General features: G+C 37.6%; 1 protein-coding gene and 1 long non-coding RNA gene across 4 annotated transcripts; one reads left to right on the top strand and one right to left on the bottom strand.

The window, feature by feature from the left end:
- Positions 1–36: 36 nt before the first annotated feature.
- On the top strand, positions 37–12,458 carry LOC127808105 (inositol-tetrakisphosphate 1-kinase 3-like). Of its 3 annotated transcripts, XM_052346479.1 has the most exons (11): positions 524–557; positions 1,862–1,943; positions 3,667–3,699; positions 3,913–3,982; positions 7,434–7,554; positions 8,552–8,644; positions 9,850–9,969; positions 10,046–10,222; positions 10,520–10,575; positions 10,675–10,759; positions 11,867–12,458. In XM_052346479.1, the coding sequence occupies exons 4-11, from the start codon at positions 3,935–3,937 to the stop codon at positions 11,977–11,979; spliced, it is 813 nt and encodes a 270-aa protein (XP_052202439.1). In that variant the 5' UTR covers positions 524–557; positions 1,862–1,943; positions 3,667–3,699; positions 3,913–3,934; the 3' UTR covers positions 11,980–12,458. The 3 variants fall into 3 exon arrangements, 2 of the variants coding, with proteins under 2 accessions (XP_052202438.1, XP_052202439.1); XR_008024872.1 differs by lacking the exons at positions 3,913–3,982; positions 11,867–12,458 and adding an exon at positions 10,301–10,438 and having other exon boundaries at positions 37–557; XM_052346478.1 differs by lacking the exon at positions 3,913–3,982 and having other exon boundaries at positions 52–557.
- Positions 12,459–14,186: 1,728 nt separating this feature from the next.
- On the bottom strand, positions 14,187–14,676 carry LOC127808319 (uncharacterized). Its single transcript, XR_008024910.1, has 2 exons — positions 14,545–14,676; positions 14,187–14,308 (listed from the first exon to the last, which is right to left on the bottom strand). It is a non-coding gene; the product is annotated as an uncharacterized LOC127808319 (long non-coding RNA).
- Between the last annotated feature and the right edge of the window lie 7,380 nt (positions 14,677–22,056).

The raw sequence follows: 22,056 nt of genomic DNA, 5'->3' as shown, positions 1-22,056 counted from the left end.
AAAAATATCCCATATTAGGCTCCATCGTAACTGAATGAGCCCGACCGCATAGTAACTTTATTCCTCTCTCAGGTCGCCATAGCCGAACAGCCCACCACCAAGCGACAACCGACAACTACATGCATATACACGCACACACAACAAACACGCGTTACAATGCGTCATCTGCCTCTCCCGGTTGCCTCTCTGTGACTGTCTCTCTCTCTCTCTGTCTCTCCATTTGTCTCCAAATCTCTTCCACGCTTCAATACCACATTCAACATTCACGCCCCTTCTCGTTTTCGATTCCGCTCCCTCTCCTTCTCGCTCTCCAAATCAAGATTCCGTCGCCAAATTTAGCCTTTCCATCTCAAACATACACTCGGATATACACGGATAGGCATATAAACAGCAATTGGTGCCGGAATGAGGTTGAAGGAGGAGGCGGAGGAAGAGATGGTGGCGCAAAAGTACTCTGGAGGCTTTCCGCGCCAGACGAGGGATGTCGTGGTCGGCTACGCTCTTACCTCCAAGAAGAAGAGGAGCTTTTTGCAGCCCAAGCTTGAAGGCCTGGCTAGGTGATTTTATCCCTAATCGTTGTTGTGCTACTCTCGAATTGGATAAAAAAACAATTACAAAACATGGAAATGTTAAGTCTAATCTGTTTTTTGTGTTCTTCGGCTTAATTAACATGGAAATGTTAGTCTAATCTGTTTTCTGTGTTCTTCGGCTTAATTATTGCTTAGATATCTGTATATATGCATGTGAATTTTCCCGTTTGTTATTGTTTTTTTTTCTCCTGGAACTGAATCTGAATCTCCGTGTCGCTTCTTTTTGGACGGACGAATCTTTTTGTGTTGATATTGCCGAATCCTTTGTGTTTGTTCTTTGTAATTGTGGGCCAATATCCTTGTTGTTTGCAAAAGGTGGTTTGTTTTCACTGGTGGGGGTTATTCGGGCAGAGTTGTTTGCTTTCTTTTGTTGTAGACAAATTAGATGATGGGACGTTCTGAAATTATTAACTGCAACTAGTTCACATTTTGCTTGACTTGGTACTGTTTAACGTCTATAATATCTTGGTGACCTAACACAAAAGACAATGGATTTATTAGGGATAAATGAATGTTTTTAATTTTGAAATGAATTTGAACTTTTTCTATCTTTACAAAATTTTTGTGCTTCCAACGGAGATTAGACTATCATGTCAACAACCATATGCATTCTATGCCATATGACATTCCTTGCTTTACTATCATGCCAAAATAAAGGTTTTTTTTTTTAAAAAAAAAAAATAAATTCTATTCTTGTGCTGGTTCAAACCTAAGTTGAATGTAAGATTTAACTTGTTTGTGGTCAGTGAGCATCGTTTTCTTTTCCTGTGCTTATGTTACCAAGGATGTTTTTTATTAACTTGCCTAGCCAGCAAGTTATAATTAATTTTTTTTCTGTTGAAAGTTACTAAGAACCTCCACATGTGGGAGATCTTCTTGTTTTGTTTATTGTTCAGTCTTAAATTATTTGTTTGCCCCCTGGATTTGGCTGGGTGATTGAATTTTTAGTTTCTGTTGGTTCAGTTGATTGAGTTATTATCCTATCAATCTCATGGATGAGGTGAACTTGTCCGTCATGTTTTTTATTTCATAGTGAAAATGGAAACATTTTCATAGTGAAAATTGTGTACAAAATTGAAACGACTTAAATGTGATGTTATGGTGATACTCTTACTTAGCATCATTTATAACGACTTTTCAATTCACTTGTAAATGTTATACAATAATGCTTGCGAAATTTTACAAGATATGATATTCAAGACATAGTGTTGGTGCATCCTTAATTCCAATTTTAATTTACAGTTGTTGGACTCTATGTCTTGAACATGCAGGAACAAGGGCATATCTTTTGTTGCTATTGATCCAAATAGACCCCTTTATGACCAAGGTCCTTTCGATATTGTTTTACACAAGGTCAGTAGAGATTTTATTTCTGTAACTGCTGCACCACCCCTTTTATGTTTACATGTATGCTTCGCTAGCTAACTTACCATGGGATAGTTTTAGAAATCTCTCTCTTTATCATGCACAAGAACATACACATCTAAGAAGCATGAACATTTTTAGTATACATCTATTGTATTTTCTGTCGGATATTCATATTATGTTTGATACTCATGCTTTCTGGACACTTCCGGATATGTATCTGATGCTATAACAAAGCATATCATATTATTCTTTAAACCTTTCTAAAACCAGCCACTTTGGACACTGTCATGTACCGAGATGTTGGGGGTAGTAACTAGCAGTATGAATAATATGTAATTAGGCTAATAGAAGCTGAGTTTCTATATTTCGCATAGCTGGAAGAATGTTCCAGCATGCTATAACCTAGTTGTAAGCGCACATGGCTCGGGCCAACCGTTTTTGGCGCCCAAGTTGCTGGATCAGTATAAATAGCTGATCCAGGCGCCTAAATGAATATGTTGAATGAAATTGGAAATAAGTTTCCCTCCCATTCTCTCTAAACTCTCTCTCTAAATTCCCTCTCTGATCTAATCTCTCCTTCTCTCCCTAAAATTCCCCTATTCTCTCTCGGTTTTCCATTCTCGATTCCTCGAGAATTCCATTGTCAGATTCGTGATCTGACCAACACTTGAGAGAGACCCATATTCACGGTAGATGATGAATGCCCATCTCCTGCCCCTCCCCCTGCACGAGCTATATCTGTCTCAAAAAGTAAAGTGAAGTAAATTATAAACAAAATAATCTGATTATCTGCTACTAGCCATTTTCTCCTTTAGATTACTTAATTTCATCAAATTTGAAAATCCAAAAATTTTAACTTCTTTACAGATAGAGTAACTTGTAGGTAGGTCATGGTTTGAGGATAGCCTCTTTTGCAGGGGGGCAGGGGAGAGGTTGTCTATAAATATGACCCCTCCCCCGCCATTGCAAAGCGGGAAGTCACATGCCTTAAGGATGCCCCCTTTATAGATGAGAGTATTCTAAAATGTGGATTGAGGCATCCTCCACAGACATGTCAAAAATATGTGCCAAAAGTTCCTTGTGGATTTGTCCAATGGACGACTTGATAGAAATTGGGTTTAATTGGAAGTTAGAAAATTTGTTAATTTTGTTATTTTTTGTTTCTGTTCTTATGAATACTGGATGTCAAATCATTGTTTTCCAAGTTCCCCAGTTTTATCTATTTTGAATGAATAATAGTAACTGTTGAATTTATTATCTTTATTATGAGAATGCTAAAATTTTTATTTCCATATGTTTAAGGAACTTTTTTCTTTTGTTGGGAAATACTAAATGGTTTCTAAATATATGAATTAAATTATGTTATCTTTTATTTTTTCACCATTTTGGTGGGACTGTAAAGAATATTTCTGTAGGCATAGTCGACAAAATATGACTTTTTGTTGTATCTGTATTCTCAAGTAGTGCAATCTCATGTCCTATGTTTTCATACCATACTGTGTCCACTTCATGTGGCTGTATCCTTCCTTCCTTAGGTGCACAGACACAGTGATCCACTTGCTTGCATCTGTGAATGAGGTATATGCTCATGTCACTGTAAACTAAAAGGAAGAAGAATGTAGACACATGAGCACACAGGCAATTCAGCTAATGCGCAATTTCATTTATTTTGATGAAAATTTTGATTTTATCTTATTTTCTTATGCAGTTAACGGGGAGGAAGTGGCAGCAGATTCTTGAGGTTGGTCCACCTGAACTGTTTTATATCTGGTTTTTGAAGAATTTATGAATATGCTGGAATTCACTTATTATTATGCCAGTCAAGTATACTAACCTGCAACTTTATGTTTAGCATATGATACAATCTACTGTTGCATCAATCATGCAGCGATAGTGACTGATGGCCAGCTAGATTTTAATGCCTAAACTTATGCATGTCTGACATAACTTGCAGAATACTTGCTCTTTCCCTTGTCATGAATCATGACCTGATAATTGAGGTTGAAGCCTCAAGATTCGAGCAAGTGAGGATCTTTTCTTCAGTGGAAACTTAGCTGATATGTTCAGGTTTCTCATAAGCAATTTCTTGCAAAAGATTCCTCCTCATTGTAAAAGGGTTTTTGTTTCCAGAACGGGGTGCTATCGTTTCGATCAGCTGAATGGGAGAGAGCTAACCTATGTAATCTAGTTGTTTTAAAATCTGGTATTTATGATGCTTGCTGCACCTATGCCATTGAACTAGGGTTTCTGATTCTCCTTTCCTGATCATGTTGAAATGCTAGATATCATAAAATTTGATTGTTCATTTTTTATTATGTGCATCTGTCTTGTACATATTAGAGACTCAAGAGAGATAGATTAGTTGTAGGAGAAAAAAACATGCTATTTTTGTTTTAAGTACAATGTTAGTACTTAATTTGTGTTATTTACCAATGTTGTAGCATTATGTTATTTAGACTATGGACATCCCTGTTTTTTGTTAGATGTCCATTATTTGTTTAGCAACTCCAGTGAGTTTTTATGTTATTTGACAATGTTGTAGCATTATGTTATTTAGACTATGGATATCCCTGTTTTTTGTTAGATATCCGTTATTTGTTTAGCAACTCCAGTGAGTTTGACTGTTATGCTATTTCTGGAGTTTTACATGATAGATGCCTTGTTAGTGATGTGTTTCTAGGGTTCTAGGTGATTCACACCTTGTTAATGATGTACAATTCACGTGATTGTGTAGAATAGATTCATTGCCATAAAATATATATCTCAATGTCAATACATGTTTTTGTGGTAAATAATACTAGGAACTGCCCAGAATGAAGAAACCTCAATCAGTGGTAAAATACTGATGGGAATGCTGCTGATGGTGTTCGACTGTTTTGGCTAAGGTTTGCTGCAGCACTAGTCTTCAGATGAGGGGTTGGAGCAGGGAATGCTTAATTAGTATCTTTTGTGCAAAAGTTGTTGGTAGAAAAAGAGAATTGCAGAAGGGTGATGTTGGGACAGAAGAAATGGTGAATGGCCACTTGCCTGATGGTGGATGAAAGTCAAGGTGAGATGGTGTTGAAGGTCAGTCATATGTGGCAGGCAGGTTCGATCAGAGTGATGTGTCTTGACTTCATGAGCACTGCTTGAGGAATGTTGGTAGCTAGATTTGTTTTCTTTTTCTTTTTCTTTTTCCTTTTCTGGTGAGGGGAGGGAAGTGAGAGAGGAACTTGTTTCACTGAAGCAGTGTTCTAAAACGCGCTAGACACTAGTCGGGTGCCAGGCTGGGGCCTAGCGCCTAGGGGGCTTAGGCAGGGCCTAGGAAAATTATTTTTTCTTTTAACTTTTTGATGTAATTTGATGTTATTTTTAAGTAAATTAAAGTTGGAAAGACAAGTGAAATAATGGAATTAAGCCTGAGAAAAATAAACCATATCCGAAGAATAAGGCAAAAGCAACAATAACTTGCATTTAACTTTATCCATATTTTTCGGATCAATTAACATTCCATACTCCCATCCGACATCATTTGACTTTCTTTTAAGAACAAAAGTTGCATCGGACGATGCTCCCGTACTCTTAGTCCCATCCAACATTTTTAATTGAATCGAAGAAGCTTGCAACAAAAACCTATATATATATAACCTCACTTAACTCAACTCAATATTCAAAATAACATATTTGATAACAAACTACAAGACCAAGATGACATATGGATGCATATGTTCTGCTTGAAATTGCTCAAATTCCATAGCTCATCAAAACTTCATAGTTTTTTTTTCCCAATTTTTTGTTTTTTTTTTCACAGATAAATTAAATACCTAGATTAAATTGCTGTAAAATGTTGAAGGCCAATGCTTGTAGGATAGCTATAGGTGCTTCTATATTCCTTGTAGTTTGTTCTTTAATTCCAAACATGGTGAATGCAATTGGTGAATGGCATATTCCTCCATCCATCATCTTATATGCAATATGAATAGAATTTTAACCCTAATTAAAAATTAAAATTAGATGTAGATTTTTACCAAGTAAAAGGTATAAATATGCATAACAAACCTATATATATATCTAATATATAAATGGAAAAGAAAAATAAAATAAAATAAAAACACAAACACCCAATAACCAGAGAGAGCGAGGGGTTACAAGAGGTACCCGCAGAAGAGATGGAGCTTGACAGCGGTGTTGAGTCAATGAGGACGCGCCGGCGAGGATGGAGCTTGATGGTGATGATGGCGTAGAGACGATGAGGAGGTTGCGATGGAGCTGGAGGCAGTGATGAGGTACTGGCGGCGTTCAGGCAGAGGCGGCCTTGGGTTAGAGAAGGGGGAGATGGCTGAGAGATAAGAGGGGGAGATGGCTGAGAGATGAGGGGTTTCAAAAATGAAGAAACCCTAAAATGGATAAATTTATAGCCAAAAATTAGGCATCCCAGGTGGTTAGGCACCGCTGTCTGCTGATTAATCGGGCCAACGCCTAGGGGGGACGACTAGGCCAAATTTGCAGCGGCCAACAGCCGCCTAGCATCTCGCCGACGCCTGGGCAGCCGCCTAGGACGATTTTTAGAACACTGCATTGAAGAATGAACTAACCCAATTAAACGATAGGATTTTAATATAGATACAAGAAAAATTTACTCTATTGTTTAGCTACCAAATTGACAAAAGAAACTAGAGATTTAGAAACTGAAGGGATCTTTGTAATTGTTGGAATCCTAAATATGGCCAAAAAACAGGGATTCTAGTGATTATTGAGCAAAATAATGGAAAACACCATAATTGTGAATATGTGAAATAAAACCAGAAATAGATACGTGAAATATTTATTATCCACGAGAACAGTAATATAAAGTATTTCAAGAGTTCAATGTTCTGTAAAAATGCCAGTGTTGGATAAACATTTGGACAATCCTGTCATGATCGATAGTGATCTTATTTTTTATGTTTCCTTATATATATTTTCAAGATTCCTCGAGAATTTTGAAGTACTTTTTCTCAAAACATGTGTAACTGTCTCAGGCACTGTTCAACTCAGTTTTGGAATAGGAAATAGTGACTGGCTGGTCAAAGTGAGTTTCTTAGTAACTATGTAAGATTGAAAGGTATTTTGTCTGTTGGAAAATTCCTTTCACCTACTACTTATTCCTTTTTGTCAGTTGAAAGCATCAATTGCTCATCCAATTTTTCTAACCTTCATGCCATGGAATATTGAGATTGGTTTTTCTATTATTGTTTCACCCATTTATTTTTTGTTCCAAATTTGTTTTTGGTGTGTTTTATTTTTATTTATTATTTTTTAATTGAAAAATTGGCTCTGCATTTGATAGAAGGTATGTCTTATATTTGTTTTTCCCCTTGGGAATTCCTTTCAAATGCTAGTTATTTTCACCCTTCTTTTGGCAATTTAACTGCTAAAATTTACCTGTTAAGCTTGTAAAGATGCATTAACAATCTTGTGGTACCATTCTTACTCTTATTGGCCTCTTTTTTGAAGGATTATAGGCAAACGCATCCCGAAGTTACAGTTCTTGATCCACCAGATGCCATACAGCATGTGCACAATCGTCAGTCTATGCTTCAGGATGTTTCAGACTTGAACTTGTCCAATGCGTATGGTAATTCTTGCTGCTCATTTTAATATGGATTCTATAGTTGTCAATATTATACTGGACAAGGTACTGGATTTGCTATTGGAATGGTGTGATGCTGGTATTGGGTGGTACCAAGCATAGTTGTCCATGCTCAAGGCACATTGACGCGCAAGAGTGCTTGGAGCCTAGGCACAAGCCTTTTGGATGTGATGCAAACATTCATTAGATAGCTAAATGGGGTGTGTTTATTGTGTTCTCAAATTTCTCTTAGTTTTTCTTAGTTATTACACAGGCACAAATGGGGTGAGGCATATACCTTAGAGCTTAGGTGCTGCCTCATAGAACAAGGCGCCCTTTGATGAGCCTTGAGCCTAGTCCCATCTCAGATGCATTTTTGACAACTTGGTACTAAAGCACCATTTCAGATTTATATAAACATAATAAATTTTTTCAATAACAAATACCATAACCTAACATAAACATATATAAACTAAATAAAATAATATTTTTTCCTAAACAATATACATAACCTATTAAAAAATAAACAATTTTGCCTAAATGACCAATCTAACATAACCTAACAAAATGGAAATATTTGAAAATCAAGTAATCAGCATAAACATACATAGCATTTCCATTTTTGTACGGTTTTTGAGATTGGTGAACTGTTTAGGGTTTTGACTTTTGCCTTCACTAAGAGAGAATTGAGAGTTAAATTATGAAAAGTAGAATAAAAAAATCAGATTACGTAGAGAAAAAACATTTGCTTGGGGACCGATATGGGGTGGTGCACCGATCTTAAGATTGAAGCCAATACTGGCTGGTATCGTGTGGTATGGTCGATGTTGACCAATATTTGGACCAGAGTGATACCAAGCATATTTAGTACTATTTTGTGACCAGTATGGTATGTTCTTGATAACTATGGTATACTTTGGTTGCCCTTATCTTTACCCAGATGTGAGCAGATTGAATTGCTGACCATTATTAATTATTACAACTGATAATGAACCGCCGACAGGCACAGTTGGTGTTCCAAGGCAATTGGTTATCAAAAAAGACCGGACATCTATCCCTGATGCAGTTAAAACAGCTGGGTTGAAGCTACCTCTTGGTGAGTTTGCTTGCTTTTTGCTATTGCACTGTTTTAGCATATATATATATATATATATATACACACACGTATATGTGTCTGTGTGTGTGTGTATATATATATATTGATTGCATTAACTCCTTCACAGATTGTCTCTGTCATTTTTAGCGATTCATTATTGAATGGGCAATTAATTGCTTGGTAATATTTAGTTCCAGCTTGGCTAGGGTTATATAACAAAGCAATGGGCTGAGAATTCCAAAAATACCCTCCCTCTCTTGCTCTCTCAACCTTCTCCTCTCTCTCCCCTTATCCTTTCTCCAGGAATAGCAGCTCCATCGAGATGTGGGACGTGGTTTTTGCTATTCAGCTCCCGGCAAACAGATCTTGGTTTCTTCAAGCAAGTCAGCAATGGATGAGATCACCTTTTAGCGACCTTTTTCTCTCCTTGCTCCCTCTCTCACACCTTCCCTCCCTCTCTTTACTGTGGGTTCGCTGAACCCCCACAGTGGGGGTGGCCTGGGTGGGGTACTGGGGGTTGAGCGACCTGTGAAGAGCTGGGTAGAACTCTCTTTCTCATCTTCCAAGCAAAGCTCCAAAACTCAGTTTCACTATAATACTATGGCAGAAAACAGCAACAATGACAACATCATCGTCTTTGCCTTCACCGTCTTCATATTCAACAATTACCCTCATTTCTGCTCTTGTGGTCTTCATTATTGCTCAATCTACCAAACTCCTCACCTTTGGGTAAAAAATGGAACTTTGATCCATTTATGATATATAGCATACAATCACTTGGATAGATACTTAGGTAGGCATATATGAATGCGTGTATGCACATGAGATTCAAATCCTTGAAGATGATCTGCAATTGATTTTGTGGGGTCTGCACCCATTTGCATTTCCTCTCTGAAATTGTTTTGATTGTTGACCCTCAGCAGGGGTGGAGTTTCAGCAAACCCCTACTGTAGAGGGGGGGGGGGGGGGGGGGGAGAGAGGGAAAGAGAGAGAAATCAATTCACTTGATTTTGTAATGGTAAGGGTGTTACTGTCATTTCTAAAATGTGATGGGTAATGTCTGCAATTAGATCAAACCTCGGGTGGTTAGTATAATTTACTCATATTTTTTTATCTTCGCATCAACATTCTTGTTTTTGGAATTTCCTGGGAAGTGGGAAGTTGGGAACTTAATATTTGGAATTCCTTATTATTCCCTGTTCCAGTTGCAAAGCCTTTGGTGGTGGATGGAACTGCAAAATCACATGAACTGTCCCTGGCTTATGATCAGCACTCCCTCCAGATACTTGAACCTCCACTTGTTCTACAAGAGTTTGTTAACCATGGTATACCAACTCCACTCGTGTGCTTCCCGAACATGTTAATTGCTGTAATTGTTAGCTAATAACTTCAAAATTGTAGGTGGTGTTCTCTTCAAGGTCTACATTGTTGGGGAAGCTATTAAAGTTGTCAGGCGTTTCTCTTTACCAGATGTTAGTAAACTCGAGCTATCAGAAAATGCTGGCATATTCCGCTTTCCAAGGGTTTCTTGTGCTGCAGCATCTGCCGATGATGCAGATCTGGACCCCAGCATTGCTGGTAAGCCCATCCCTTCCATAAAAGCCAATCCTTCCTTTTGATTTCTGATTGTGGAAGTGTGCAATTGTAAGATGTTAGGGAGGTGGTGGTGTCCTCGGGGCCATTCACATAATTCACCTGCTTATTAGGCTGGTGTTTAACAAAGTTGAGCAAAATTTTGTTGTGGCATGGAGTGGTTACCTTGAAGGCTTCAAATCAATTCACCAATCTCTAAAGGTCTTGAGAACTTGTATTCAGCTTGGGTTTTAAAATCTTGTGAGGGCTCTCACCACAGTAGTTTATTCTTATTATCTGCAGAGCTTCCTCCACAACCTTTGCTTGAGAGACTTGCTAGGGAACTTCGTTGTCGATTGGTAGCTTTCCTAATTCTGAAGTGGCATTGAATATGAGATTTAAAGGGTTATATTTATACATTTTATCTTAATACCTTTAATTGCATACTTATTGTATAGGGTCTTCGGTTATTCAACTTGGATATGATTAGGGAGCATGGAACCCAAGACCACTTCTATGTCATTGACATCAACTATTTCCCTGGTAAGCAATAGTCTGCTTTACACAATATTCCGTTTTAAGATGGTGATTTTTATTCTTTTGTGCATGCATGGTTTATCAAAGCTTTTCTCTGTCCATATTTCCTTTCATCATATATGAGCCTCGGTGTTACCAAATTATTAAGGGCTATTAGCACGAAAAATCCAAACATTTTTGTGTTTTTACAATTTTATCCAAAAGTTTTGATTTTGGCAATGAGGTATGATTTGATCAATTGATTGCAATTTTATCAACGATTCGGATTTGATTCAAGAGGTGTCCAAGACCTGCTGATGTGGCATGTCACTTGGTATTTTAAAACATTTTGAGTGGGCCCCACATACACACGTGTAAAAAAAAATAAAAAAAAATAATAATGTTAAATATATGTTATATATATATATATGTGTGTGTGTGTGTGTTATAGATATATTTACAAAGGAAGGCAGGCAGAGGATGGGGATGACGATGAAGGAGGACGACAATGACGACATGCAACAATGTTGGGCTGGAAGTGGCGGCTGATCTAGAAGCTGGAGGTGGTGATGGAGGTTGATCTGGAAGAAAGCCGAATCTAGAAGTTTGATGGCTAATCGTTAACGTCGATGGGTCTGGCTTAAGCGGTCAACAGTGAGGGCGAGGCAACCGGCAAAGGAAGTCATTTGCCAACAAGAGCAGAGGATCGTCGGTCGCTTTCTATGAGGTGGCCTTCAGGAGGAAGTCCAGATCAGTGGTCGATCTAGCTTCCAAATCGGTTGTCGTCGTTGTGAGCAGGAGGAAGCCTAGATCGATTGTTGCCTCCGGCTTCCAAATCAGTCGTCACCGTCATTGTTTGCCGTCGTAACCGTTGCCATCGCCATCATCCTTTGTCACCATCACCGTCCTCAGCCCACCTGCTTCCCTTCTCTATGTGCATATGTATATATATAACATATATATATATTTAACATCATTTTATTTTTTATTTTTTATTTTTTTACACGTGTGCATGTGTGCCCCACTCAACAGAGGTATTTGGTTGAGAGTGCAGATTTTCATTTTGCACTGCAGCATCTTAGGTGGTGGTGGTGTTGAGTAACGGCTCTTTGGTTGGTTGTTACTATATTGCAGGGTATGGTAAAATGCCAGAATATGAGCACATATTTACAGATTTCCTCTTGGGTCTGGCCCAAAAAAACAAGTTCATGAAATGCACTGCTAAACCCGTTGAAGAGCTGTTGTGATACAAATGTGACAATTAACTTGAAAATGTCAAATCGTGCTTGACTGGTGGCAGAGGTAGTCGGATGCATCTATGGATTCCGGTTTCTTCTGCAGTGAATGACGGATGGATGCAAGTGTGCAGGAAGGTCCACATCCATCACAACCTATATTAATATATATGGACTCGTAGAGGAATTTGGTCCTTCTGGACTCAACCCATCGTTGAACAGCGGCAGCTTTTTTGCCAAATAACCGTCTAGCTTAATTAGCAGCAGCTCCTAATGTCTTTCCAATTTCTTTGTTCATGTTTGTTTGTTTGTTTGTTTTCCTTTGCCCTTCCCAGTTCCCATGTGTGTTTCATATTTGATGTTGTTAATTAGCAGGGTTCTCTGTTCATTGCTGTAGCTAGCTTGACACCACCATTTGTACATATTCTGAATCTGCGGCTTTGTTTACCGAATGGTGATTTAGCTTCAGGCTATGAATGGGGTTTGTCTTATTCTTTGTTCTTCTATATTTTGAGCTATCGTCCTCCACTTTGAGCTGCAATTTCAGTCAAAAGAGGTAACTTAATTGGCGTAATAAGATTGAAATACTCAGATTTTGGGCTTGTTTAAAATAAAATAAAATTTATTTTAATATTTATAGGCTGCGAGTAAGAGAACCCCATAGCCGTCTCAATGTCTTTTTTTTTAAAGTTCTTTTCTTATCTATGCATAACCCTTTCCATTGTCATCATTTGGTCTCTTCCCCTGAGGCTGTCTATGGCTGCTGAGCTTGAAGTGGTAGTCTGAGTGGAGGAATCAAGTAGATTGGAGGAAGGCTGTGAGGGACCTATTTCATCATTCTTGTCTGCCTCATCCTCTTCTTGAGGCATTTTCCAAGCTCTCTCAATACATTTGAATTTTATTCTTGTGAGGGTTTATTTAGAGTAGGTGTCAAAAGAAGAATGAGGTAGTGATCTTTCACTTTGAAATGTTCCCTTAGTTTTGTAAACTATCATGCCATAAGACAGCTCGCCTTTGGATTTGTTGATAACTAATTGGTACATTCTATCAAAAATAAATGCAAAAAGATTGAAATGAATGTTTTTTTACTTCACATCACATGGTGATAAGATCATCTGATGTGAAAAAGTGAAAGAATCACTCTTGATATTAACAGAGGTGGCAATGAAATGATGAAGAATTATGTGTTTAGGGTCTTGGAATTCATGTGAGCTAGGGTAAATGCACGTAAAAATGGTTCAAATTTACCAATGAAATAGGTCCAAATTTCATCAGGGTCATAGTCAACATCATCCAATAAAGTTTCACATTCAGATAAGGAAAGTATAGAACAGAGGCTAGATGATGTACAGAACTAGTTTTCTCCTTGAAATCTAAACCTAATATCATCTATTGAGTAGTTTTCTTGTTTATTTTCAATAGGACTCTTAGGTAAACTAGAACAGAATTCTGCAACGAACTTAGGATAGCAAGGTGTGTTTAGATTTGATAGGGTGAACCAACTTATATATGTAATCCATTTCTTTAGGTTTGCACCAAAATTAATGGGTTCCAGTTCAAGCTAGTTAGTTTCTTCCTAAAAGGTATCCTCAAGATAGAACAACAAGGTATAGGTTTTTGTGTAACACACTACTTTTTTCCAGCGTTAAATATTTTAAAATTTCGGGAATATATATATATATTTTTTCAACATACTACATCTAATTCAATACACATAAATTAATTCCCAATAATTCCATTGTACCTTCTCAACATATCAAACTTAAAATCAGTAAGCTAAAACGTGTAACATCATCATAAATGCGGAAGCTAGATCGAAACCTCAAAAGGTACATAATCGAAACTACTTTATTCAGAACATGAAAATCATATCATCGTTAACATGACATCATCAAAGTAATATACATCATAATAAAAAAAATGCTATGAATCATTTACAAATAGTCATTACTCCTCGACAATTCATTTTTCTTTGGTACCGCTGTAGGACCCCGACCAAGGTCCCCCGGACTAGCCATAGAACCCGAGCAAGAGTTCCAAATAACGAATACAAAACCTGTCATGCATGCACCTCACATTCAAATATACCTGATCATGAATCTGAAAAATCTGAAACAAAATTCAAAACACCACAAGCCCAGCAAGGTTACATTTACAATCCTTGGCCAAAGACAAATCCAAACCACAAAACAAACCACAACCCGCCACAAAGGACGTCGTAATCCCCAAAGTCTCAAAGTACAAAAAGCCATAAGATAAAGCTAACTCGACCTGCCCTGTACACCATCTACAGAGAAGTTAAACTTCACTGGGACCATCCCCAATCTTGCCATTGCCCTTACTTGAAATGAAGAGAAGTAAATGAGTGAGTCACAAGACTCAACAAGCTCATACAAAAGGAACGGACAACAAGAATAAGCACTATAGAGTACCCTGCACCTAACATGCAGTATCCATGCAAAGCATGTCCATGTCAACAAACAAATGCCAGGTATCTCGTGCATAAAAGAAATGCGCACATACAGGGTCTTACGGTCCACAAAAGAAAACAATGGCGCCCAAACCCATGATATATACCTGAGTGAGCCAGGGCAGACTAAACCTGCAACCTGTAAAGAAAACCTCAAGTGGGAGCGACCTCACCTAGTCATAACACGCTAACCCAAAAGAACTCGCGTGTGTGGAAATATAACCAGCGCGGTGTACCTGACACTGTCACAGTTGTGGTCTCAGTCTCAATCAAAAGTCGGCATCAAAACAACAAGTAAATGCACACATTTAAAATGTAATGGCACATGGGCAGAAACCTGATAGAAGGCCCCCATAAAATCAAGCATCAAGTCACGCCCACCCACATAAGCAAATACACTCAATGTAGTGCTCATGACTAGCTAAACTATTGGATAAAATAAATAGCAATGTATGCACGTGGCCAAACATTTAGTCACATAAGTCCCCCAATGGATACAGCCCAAATCCCGACACACAATACCCTGATATGCAAGATGTCAAAAAAGGTGGGTGAATGATAGTATTAGCTGCCCTGGCTCGTTTGTGGCCAGCCATAATAGTCGATAATTGGGCCCATATCACCAACCATCATCTATCAGGACGCAGTGGTCGACAATCAGTAGCTTAACACTCGTCACCATAATAGACCGCCCTCTCGGAGGGAGAACATGACCACACCTAGAGACTTGGCTAACCCTGAAACCAAACTCGGCCCTAGGTTGGATACTACCCTGAGGATAACCTAGCTTCATTCTGCTTAGGAAGTAGAGAGTGAACAAGCTCTCTAGAGATGCAATCAAGACACACTGGATACATTTACAACTTCTATGATTTTATTAAATTATACTTTTATTTTATAATGAGCTATTACATATAATATATAACTATTAAAAATATATTATAATATATATATAATTTAATGAATTATGACACACAATACTTATTATTTACTAACATTATTTCTATTATTATTTTTAAAAAAGAAAGATAATAATAAAAACATTCTTTACTAATATTGTCTATTACTATTACTATTTATTTAGTTACCTCAAATTGTATTTATAGTCTTTAAGCAACATTTACATAAATGTATATATATATATATAAAGATATATCTAAGCACTTATAAGTGCACAAGGACGTGCTGCCTCCACTTTCATCTTTCATCCTTCAACATTATATATATATCACTCCAATTTCCCATTTATATAAGAACATACACATTACAGTGAGCAATTCACTCCTCCCACTCACGGCCAAAGGCCACTTAGCTTTGCTCACACACACTCAAACACTCACTGCACCTGCACATATATACACTTACGCATTGTGATATACACACACACGGGCACAGTAAGCTCCTCAACCGAAGGCCATTTCTTTAATTGGAGCACACACACACACAACACTTTCTTTAGCTTTAATCACACACTCACAGCACTCAGAACACTCACTGCCCCGATACATATATTCACTTACACACAGCGATGCACCTATACACACCCGCACAATGAGCTTCTCGGCCAACACAACTCACCCATGCACACAGCAACTCTCGGCCCAAACGCCCAATTCACACACTCACGGACACTCACTGTGCTCAATATATATATATATATATACGTATATGCAATAACAGAATTTACATGGAATGCACAGCTCGCAACTCGCACATTCACTGGAAAATAACAGTGACCCGAGGAGAAGAAAAAGAGGAGGGAAGCTTGCAAATACTCGGTCGACGCTGCTCACACACATTTATACATATATATTTGTATGCAGCGAAACTACACGGTTGCACAGGGACACCCACACACTGCTAGATTGATTACGATGAATCAAGGAGAAGAGAGGGGGAAGGGAGGCTTGCCTGATTCACGAAGAAGAAGACCCTAAAGCTGCCAAACTCATCTCCTTCTTCCTCTGTTTTCTTCTTCCTCCCAGCTCTCAACAACTCTCTGAAAATTCTCTGCCAATTCCTCACGTTCTCTCTGCTACTCTCTCAATATATATATATATATATATATTGGCAAAGCAAGAGACAGCGATTAATGGCCTAGACGCATGCCCCGACCACATCAAAATCAAGATAATGGTCTCTGAACTTGCTCCCAGAAATGCGTTCTGTCGGATCTAAGAAAAAACCCGAATGGCCCGACCCGGATCCGGATTTGAGAGGGTTTAATGAAAAACGAATGTTTCTGGACAGATTCGACATGCTTTTGAATTTCGGGCATAACTCACTCGTCCGAGATCCGATTGAGCTAATTCAAAATGGTATGGAAATCCAAAATATAGATCTACAACTTTTATGATTTAAGTTTTGAGAGAATCGGGATTAATCATAGTCAAAATTTAGATTGAATGAGGAGACAGAATGCTAAAACGCATGGCTTACGAAATTTTGGACAATTCCGACATATCATACTAATTTGACCATAACTCTCTCATATGAGCTCCAATTTGGGTGATTCAAGATGATATAGAAAGCTAATAGAGATGGCTACAACTTTCATGCTTTGGGTTTTCAGAGATTCGGATTGAGTCAAGGTCAAAGTCGGGTTGCAATACAAACATTGCACATTGGAAAAATAGGCCATCCGAATCACACACTATCCTATTGAATTACCAATTAAATTCATTCCGATACTCCAAACGTATATGCAACACTTAATTAACTAAATTTGGATCATTACAACCGTTGCTTTCACTTAGAACATTTGAATATTCCAGGAACAAAGTCTGAATAAGATGTTGAATCATCTAAGTGAGAGTTCAAAATATGAAGGTATGCAAGACATGAAACAACATGTCTCAGTCTAGAGAATCACACACAGCACTTAACCCTAATTGGAAAAAATGTAATCTCTCTAAAGGCAACATGTAACGCCCCGCTTTTCTGAGTGTTAAATAACCTAGGAATTTTGAAAATAGTTTTTTTTTTTCAATATAAATCATTTCCCGACAACCCCGTTTTATCTTCTCAGCATATCAAAATAATAATTAATAAGCTAAGACAAGTAATCGTCACATATGCAAAAGCTTAAAATCGAAACCTGATATGATACATAACTTAATTCACTTAATCATAATATAAGAATCTATACTATCATATCATCAAATACTTAATTACATAGAGACTTAACATCAAGAGATAACAACTAAGTACCTCAAATGATACAATCTAATGATACCTCAAAAATGCATTAAACCATAACAATTATACATGATCATCAATATAATAATATATCCTGAATCCTCATGAGGACGCAAATACTGGGACAACTCGCCAAATCCATCGGTCACGTCACCCCGTGCCGTCATATCTCAACTTGTTCCTTACCTAAACTGCAAGTCTCAACTGGAACGTTGAATGTTTCAAGGGCATAACCCATTAGAAGATGAAACTTCTAGTGAGAGTCCAAAAACATATATATAGATGCATGATGCAATAACGTGAACAACTATTTGCTCTAGTGTAACTTCTCTGACCCACAAGGTTGGCATAGAATCCTAGGCAGAATCTTGACACCTCTGGTCAAGATAATCCTAACGTTATTCCATCAATTGCCTTTAGAGAATTACAGCTACACTATTGGGGCGACATCCCATTCTCATATACAAATATCAATATGTTAATAATATCGTGCCATGCAACATCACGATTTTCCATGTAATATGACAAAATGATCATAGCATTCATAAATATCATGCATATATAAGCAATCATATCATAAATATAAGTTCTTGGGATAAAACCATTCACCTTAGCACGAACTTCAGACTACCTCAAAAAACGTGCATAGCCTCAATTTGCGTGCAAACCTCGAAAATAACGAAAATCATCAAGATCCTTGGTCAAATCACTTCCTAACCAATTATTTCCAAGGAAAATCGATAATCTAATTTTTCTAAACTTTTTCTTATTTTTTCTCTATTTTTTTCTATTTTTCTTCTATTTTCCATAGTCATCAATTCTTCAAAAATTAAAAATAAATATCCAATCAATAAATTTATTCAATGTTTACTCATAAAAATTCTTAAAATAACATTTATAACCTCCATAAATTTTCTGGAAATTTTTTGAAATCTCTTCCTATTTTTTTCTAATTAACTTTCCTTTAACAAATTCTCAATAATTATTTTATCATGAAATTTCCAAAATAAAAATTCATAAACATAAACTATTCATTTTCCTGTATTTTTGGATATTTTTTCATAATTGTATCCCTCTTATTTCAATTTTTACTTTATTTTCCTTTATTTTCAGTATTTAAAAATAATAAAAACTATCTCTGGTCATCTTCTCCGGCGCTGGTACACTGGAAAATTAAAATGAATATACCAAAAGATATCTTACCTTGAGTGGATCACCTTGGCCAAATTTGACCTTGAAACAACACCCAGAAGACTTCCCTCCGAGCAAATATCAGTCTGTTTTCAATAAAATTCGATTTTTTCGATGAAACTCTGATCACCCCTCAAATGAACTCCAAAATTCCTCAAACTTTACAGAAATGATCCTCACCTCATGGGCAACAAAATCTCTATGGTTTGGTGCCTCAATTTGTTCAAAAATAAGGTCGATTTGAAGCTCAAATCTTGCAAAATCTTCGACCACTATATCCTCTATTTATAGCCAAATTTGAACCCCAAAATGACAGATCTCAAACAACCCAAGGCCTCTAATGTCTCCTCTTGTATTTAATGAGTCCAAATCCCATCAAAAGTTGCCTCAAAAATTGATTTTCAGTGGATAAAAATCTAGTTTCTTTCAGCCGAAAATTTGGCTAATTTCTACCAAGCCAAGGCCAATTGTTGGCCTAGACTCGACCCAAAAGCATCCTAGATTACTTTTCTCGAGTCCTTCGCCACTGAATTCGGTGATGAGAGGTGGTGGAGGAAGCTTGGTCGGCCATGGTAGAATTGCTCTTTGTGCAATTTTGCAAAATTGCACTTTGACCCCAAGTTCTTTCCATTTTGAACTTTTGGTCCTTTCCTTGAAGCCCCTGAGCTTCCCAATAGTACTATTACAACCTACAAGTTCTATACTTTTTATTGCATCCCCGAAAATTCCAAAAAAATGTCATTTCAACCTCCCTCCGATAAAATTAAGAAATTGCACTTAAGCCCGAATCTTCATTTTTGACCGTAAATCCTTTTGTTTCATCCTGAAACCACTGAAGGGTTGTTCCTTATGAAAAACCAAAACCCCCTCAAGCTTCCATTGACTTCTCGGAAGTCGTCTATAACAATTCAGTATTGTAGCCTAATTGGCACCTGCATTTTAGCTATACCGAAAACTGTTTCCGATCTCATTTCTTTCGATACCATAAATCATGCCTCAAAATACTCATCACGTTCATATCATTTTCCTTTGGCATCTCGGCTCCAGGCCACTCCTTACAGTCGATTCGGTCAATTTTTCAGGCTATTTAGATACCAATCTTCCCTAAGATTTCGTTTTTCTAATAAAACGCTTATTTTCAAATAATCTTAATTCCTTGGATATTACACAACACAACCATATCAACACATTGGCATAACACAATCCTAGCTTAAGAGGGCAACATCAACGCATTTTCCTGAGATAACGAAAAATCATCGTTACCACTTCCGACACGAAAATAATCAACATCAATTCAGGAACCCAAGGAATCACCCCACAATCATGTCAGGGATTACGTTTCTACTCAAAAGCATATTGGATCATGTCAACACAAATCCTAGCCAGAGGATGATCAACACTATCCTTGGGAACCCACATCCACTTCGAAAATAATGCTATTGCTCAAAGGAACTTGGGGTGGTGTCCACTTGCAGCATCGCTACTCAAGTCGATCCGGGATGGTGTCCACTCTCAGCCTCGCTATTTCTCGACTGCCAGGGTGGTGTCCACTCTCAACCCTCGTCACAAGTAGGCATTTTCCCTTAGCGCGCTTCCCTAGTGCTATCACTCAAGTGCCACGTCATAAGTTGACATCTCAATCCCACATGTACAACTAGTCACTATAGTGTAACTTCTCTGACAAACTTGCCCGACACGGAACTCCAGGTAGTCTCCCGACAAACACAACTGGCATGGGATATCCCTATACATTATTTCGGCAAACACCATTGGGGAATTACGACTATAGTATTCGAGCAACATCCCAAGTTGACATCCTACATGGACAACATAAAAACATGTCAATGCTATATGCCATGATTCGATGCATCATATAAAACAACATTTTCATGTACATAATTTAATACACAAAATTCGATGCACATGCAATAAATATTTTGAAACGAACCTCTCACATGAAACCAATTATCATAGGTTAAAACTATTCACATAGAACAAAACCCTTTTGCATGTAATCAAATCAAATTTAGGTAAAATCAAGTATTTAGGATAGAACCACTCACCTCGAACATATCTCAGAACTTCTCAATTTTCATGCACAATCCCGATTCACTTGCTAAGCCTCAAACAATCGTACTTTTACTCAATATTGAGTCTCAACAATCCCTAGACATTGTATTTATTTAAAAGAATATCAAAATCTATTTTTTTCAATTTTTTCATAATTTCCATTTATTTTCTTCATATTTTCCCTTGAAAATTTCAAAATAAATATCTCCTCAAACATTTTCCCAAATTTTTCAACACCAGAAATCATAAAATAATTTTAGAAAAATTATAAAAAAAAAATCCAAACTTACCCCTAGTCTCACTCGCTTTCACACACTGGCGCATGTACTGCGAGTGGATAACTAGCACATGCGCTGGTATTCTTCTCTGGCGATGCTGGATTTTGCTTTTATCTTGCTCTACGCCCTAAGTCGATCATGATAGTACCCACTTTGGTTTGAAATAAGCATCGAAGGTGACCCAACCGGCAAATTAAACACTTGGCCAAAGTTACTGTCTCGTTTTCCGATGACCCTTTGAAAACCTACTCAAACCTACACCATTGCTCACCAAACTTTCCAGGAACACTCTACAATTCACAAGGAACAAAAGCCTCTTATCCTTAGCCCTCGATTCAACCCCAAATGAGAGCAATTTGAGTTTAAAACTTATGAAACCCTCAACTCTTCGACCTCTATTTATAGCTGATTCTGAGCTTTAAAATATCCAATCTTGTCAAATCCTTGGTCTTTAATGCCTCTACCTGCCCTAGATCGACCCATAACCTCATCTTTCATCCCCAAAATCCGATTACAGGTCCTCAATTTTTTGGCCAAGACACAATCGAAATTTTCGTCCAATTCGTCGTCGACGTGGTTGATCCTTAATCATGGACGAACCCTAGAGAGTCTATGCCTAGCCCTGCACCTTCTGAGCCATCCCTCAAGCCCTTACTGGTTGCAATCGACGATGGGAATGGTGGCCGACGGATGGCAGTTGTAACGCCCTGCTTTTTTGAGCGTTAAATAACTTAGGAATTTCGAGAATATATATATTTTTTTCAATATAAACTATTTCCCGACAATCCCGATCTACCTTCTCAGCATACTAAAGTAATAATCAATAAGCTAAGACAAGTATTCATCATAAATGCGGAAGCTTAAAATCGAAACCTGATATGG

The sequence above is a fragment of the Diospyros lotus genome, chromosome 8 (assembly GCF_014633365.1).
Source record: "Diospyros lotus cultivar Yz01 chromosome 8, ASM1463336v1, whole genome shotgun sequence".
NCBI classification, from domain to species: Eukaryota; Viridiplantae; Streptophyta; class Magnoliopsida; order Ericales; family Ebenaceae; genus Diospyros; species Diospyros lotus.
Note: the sequence above shows the minus strand (reverse complement) of the source record. Positions and strands in the feature narration are given on the sequence as shown.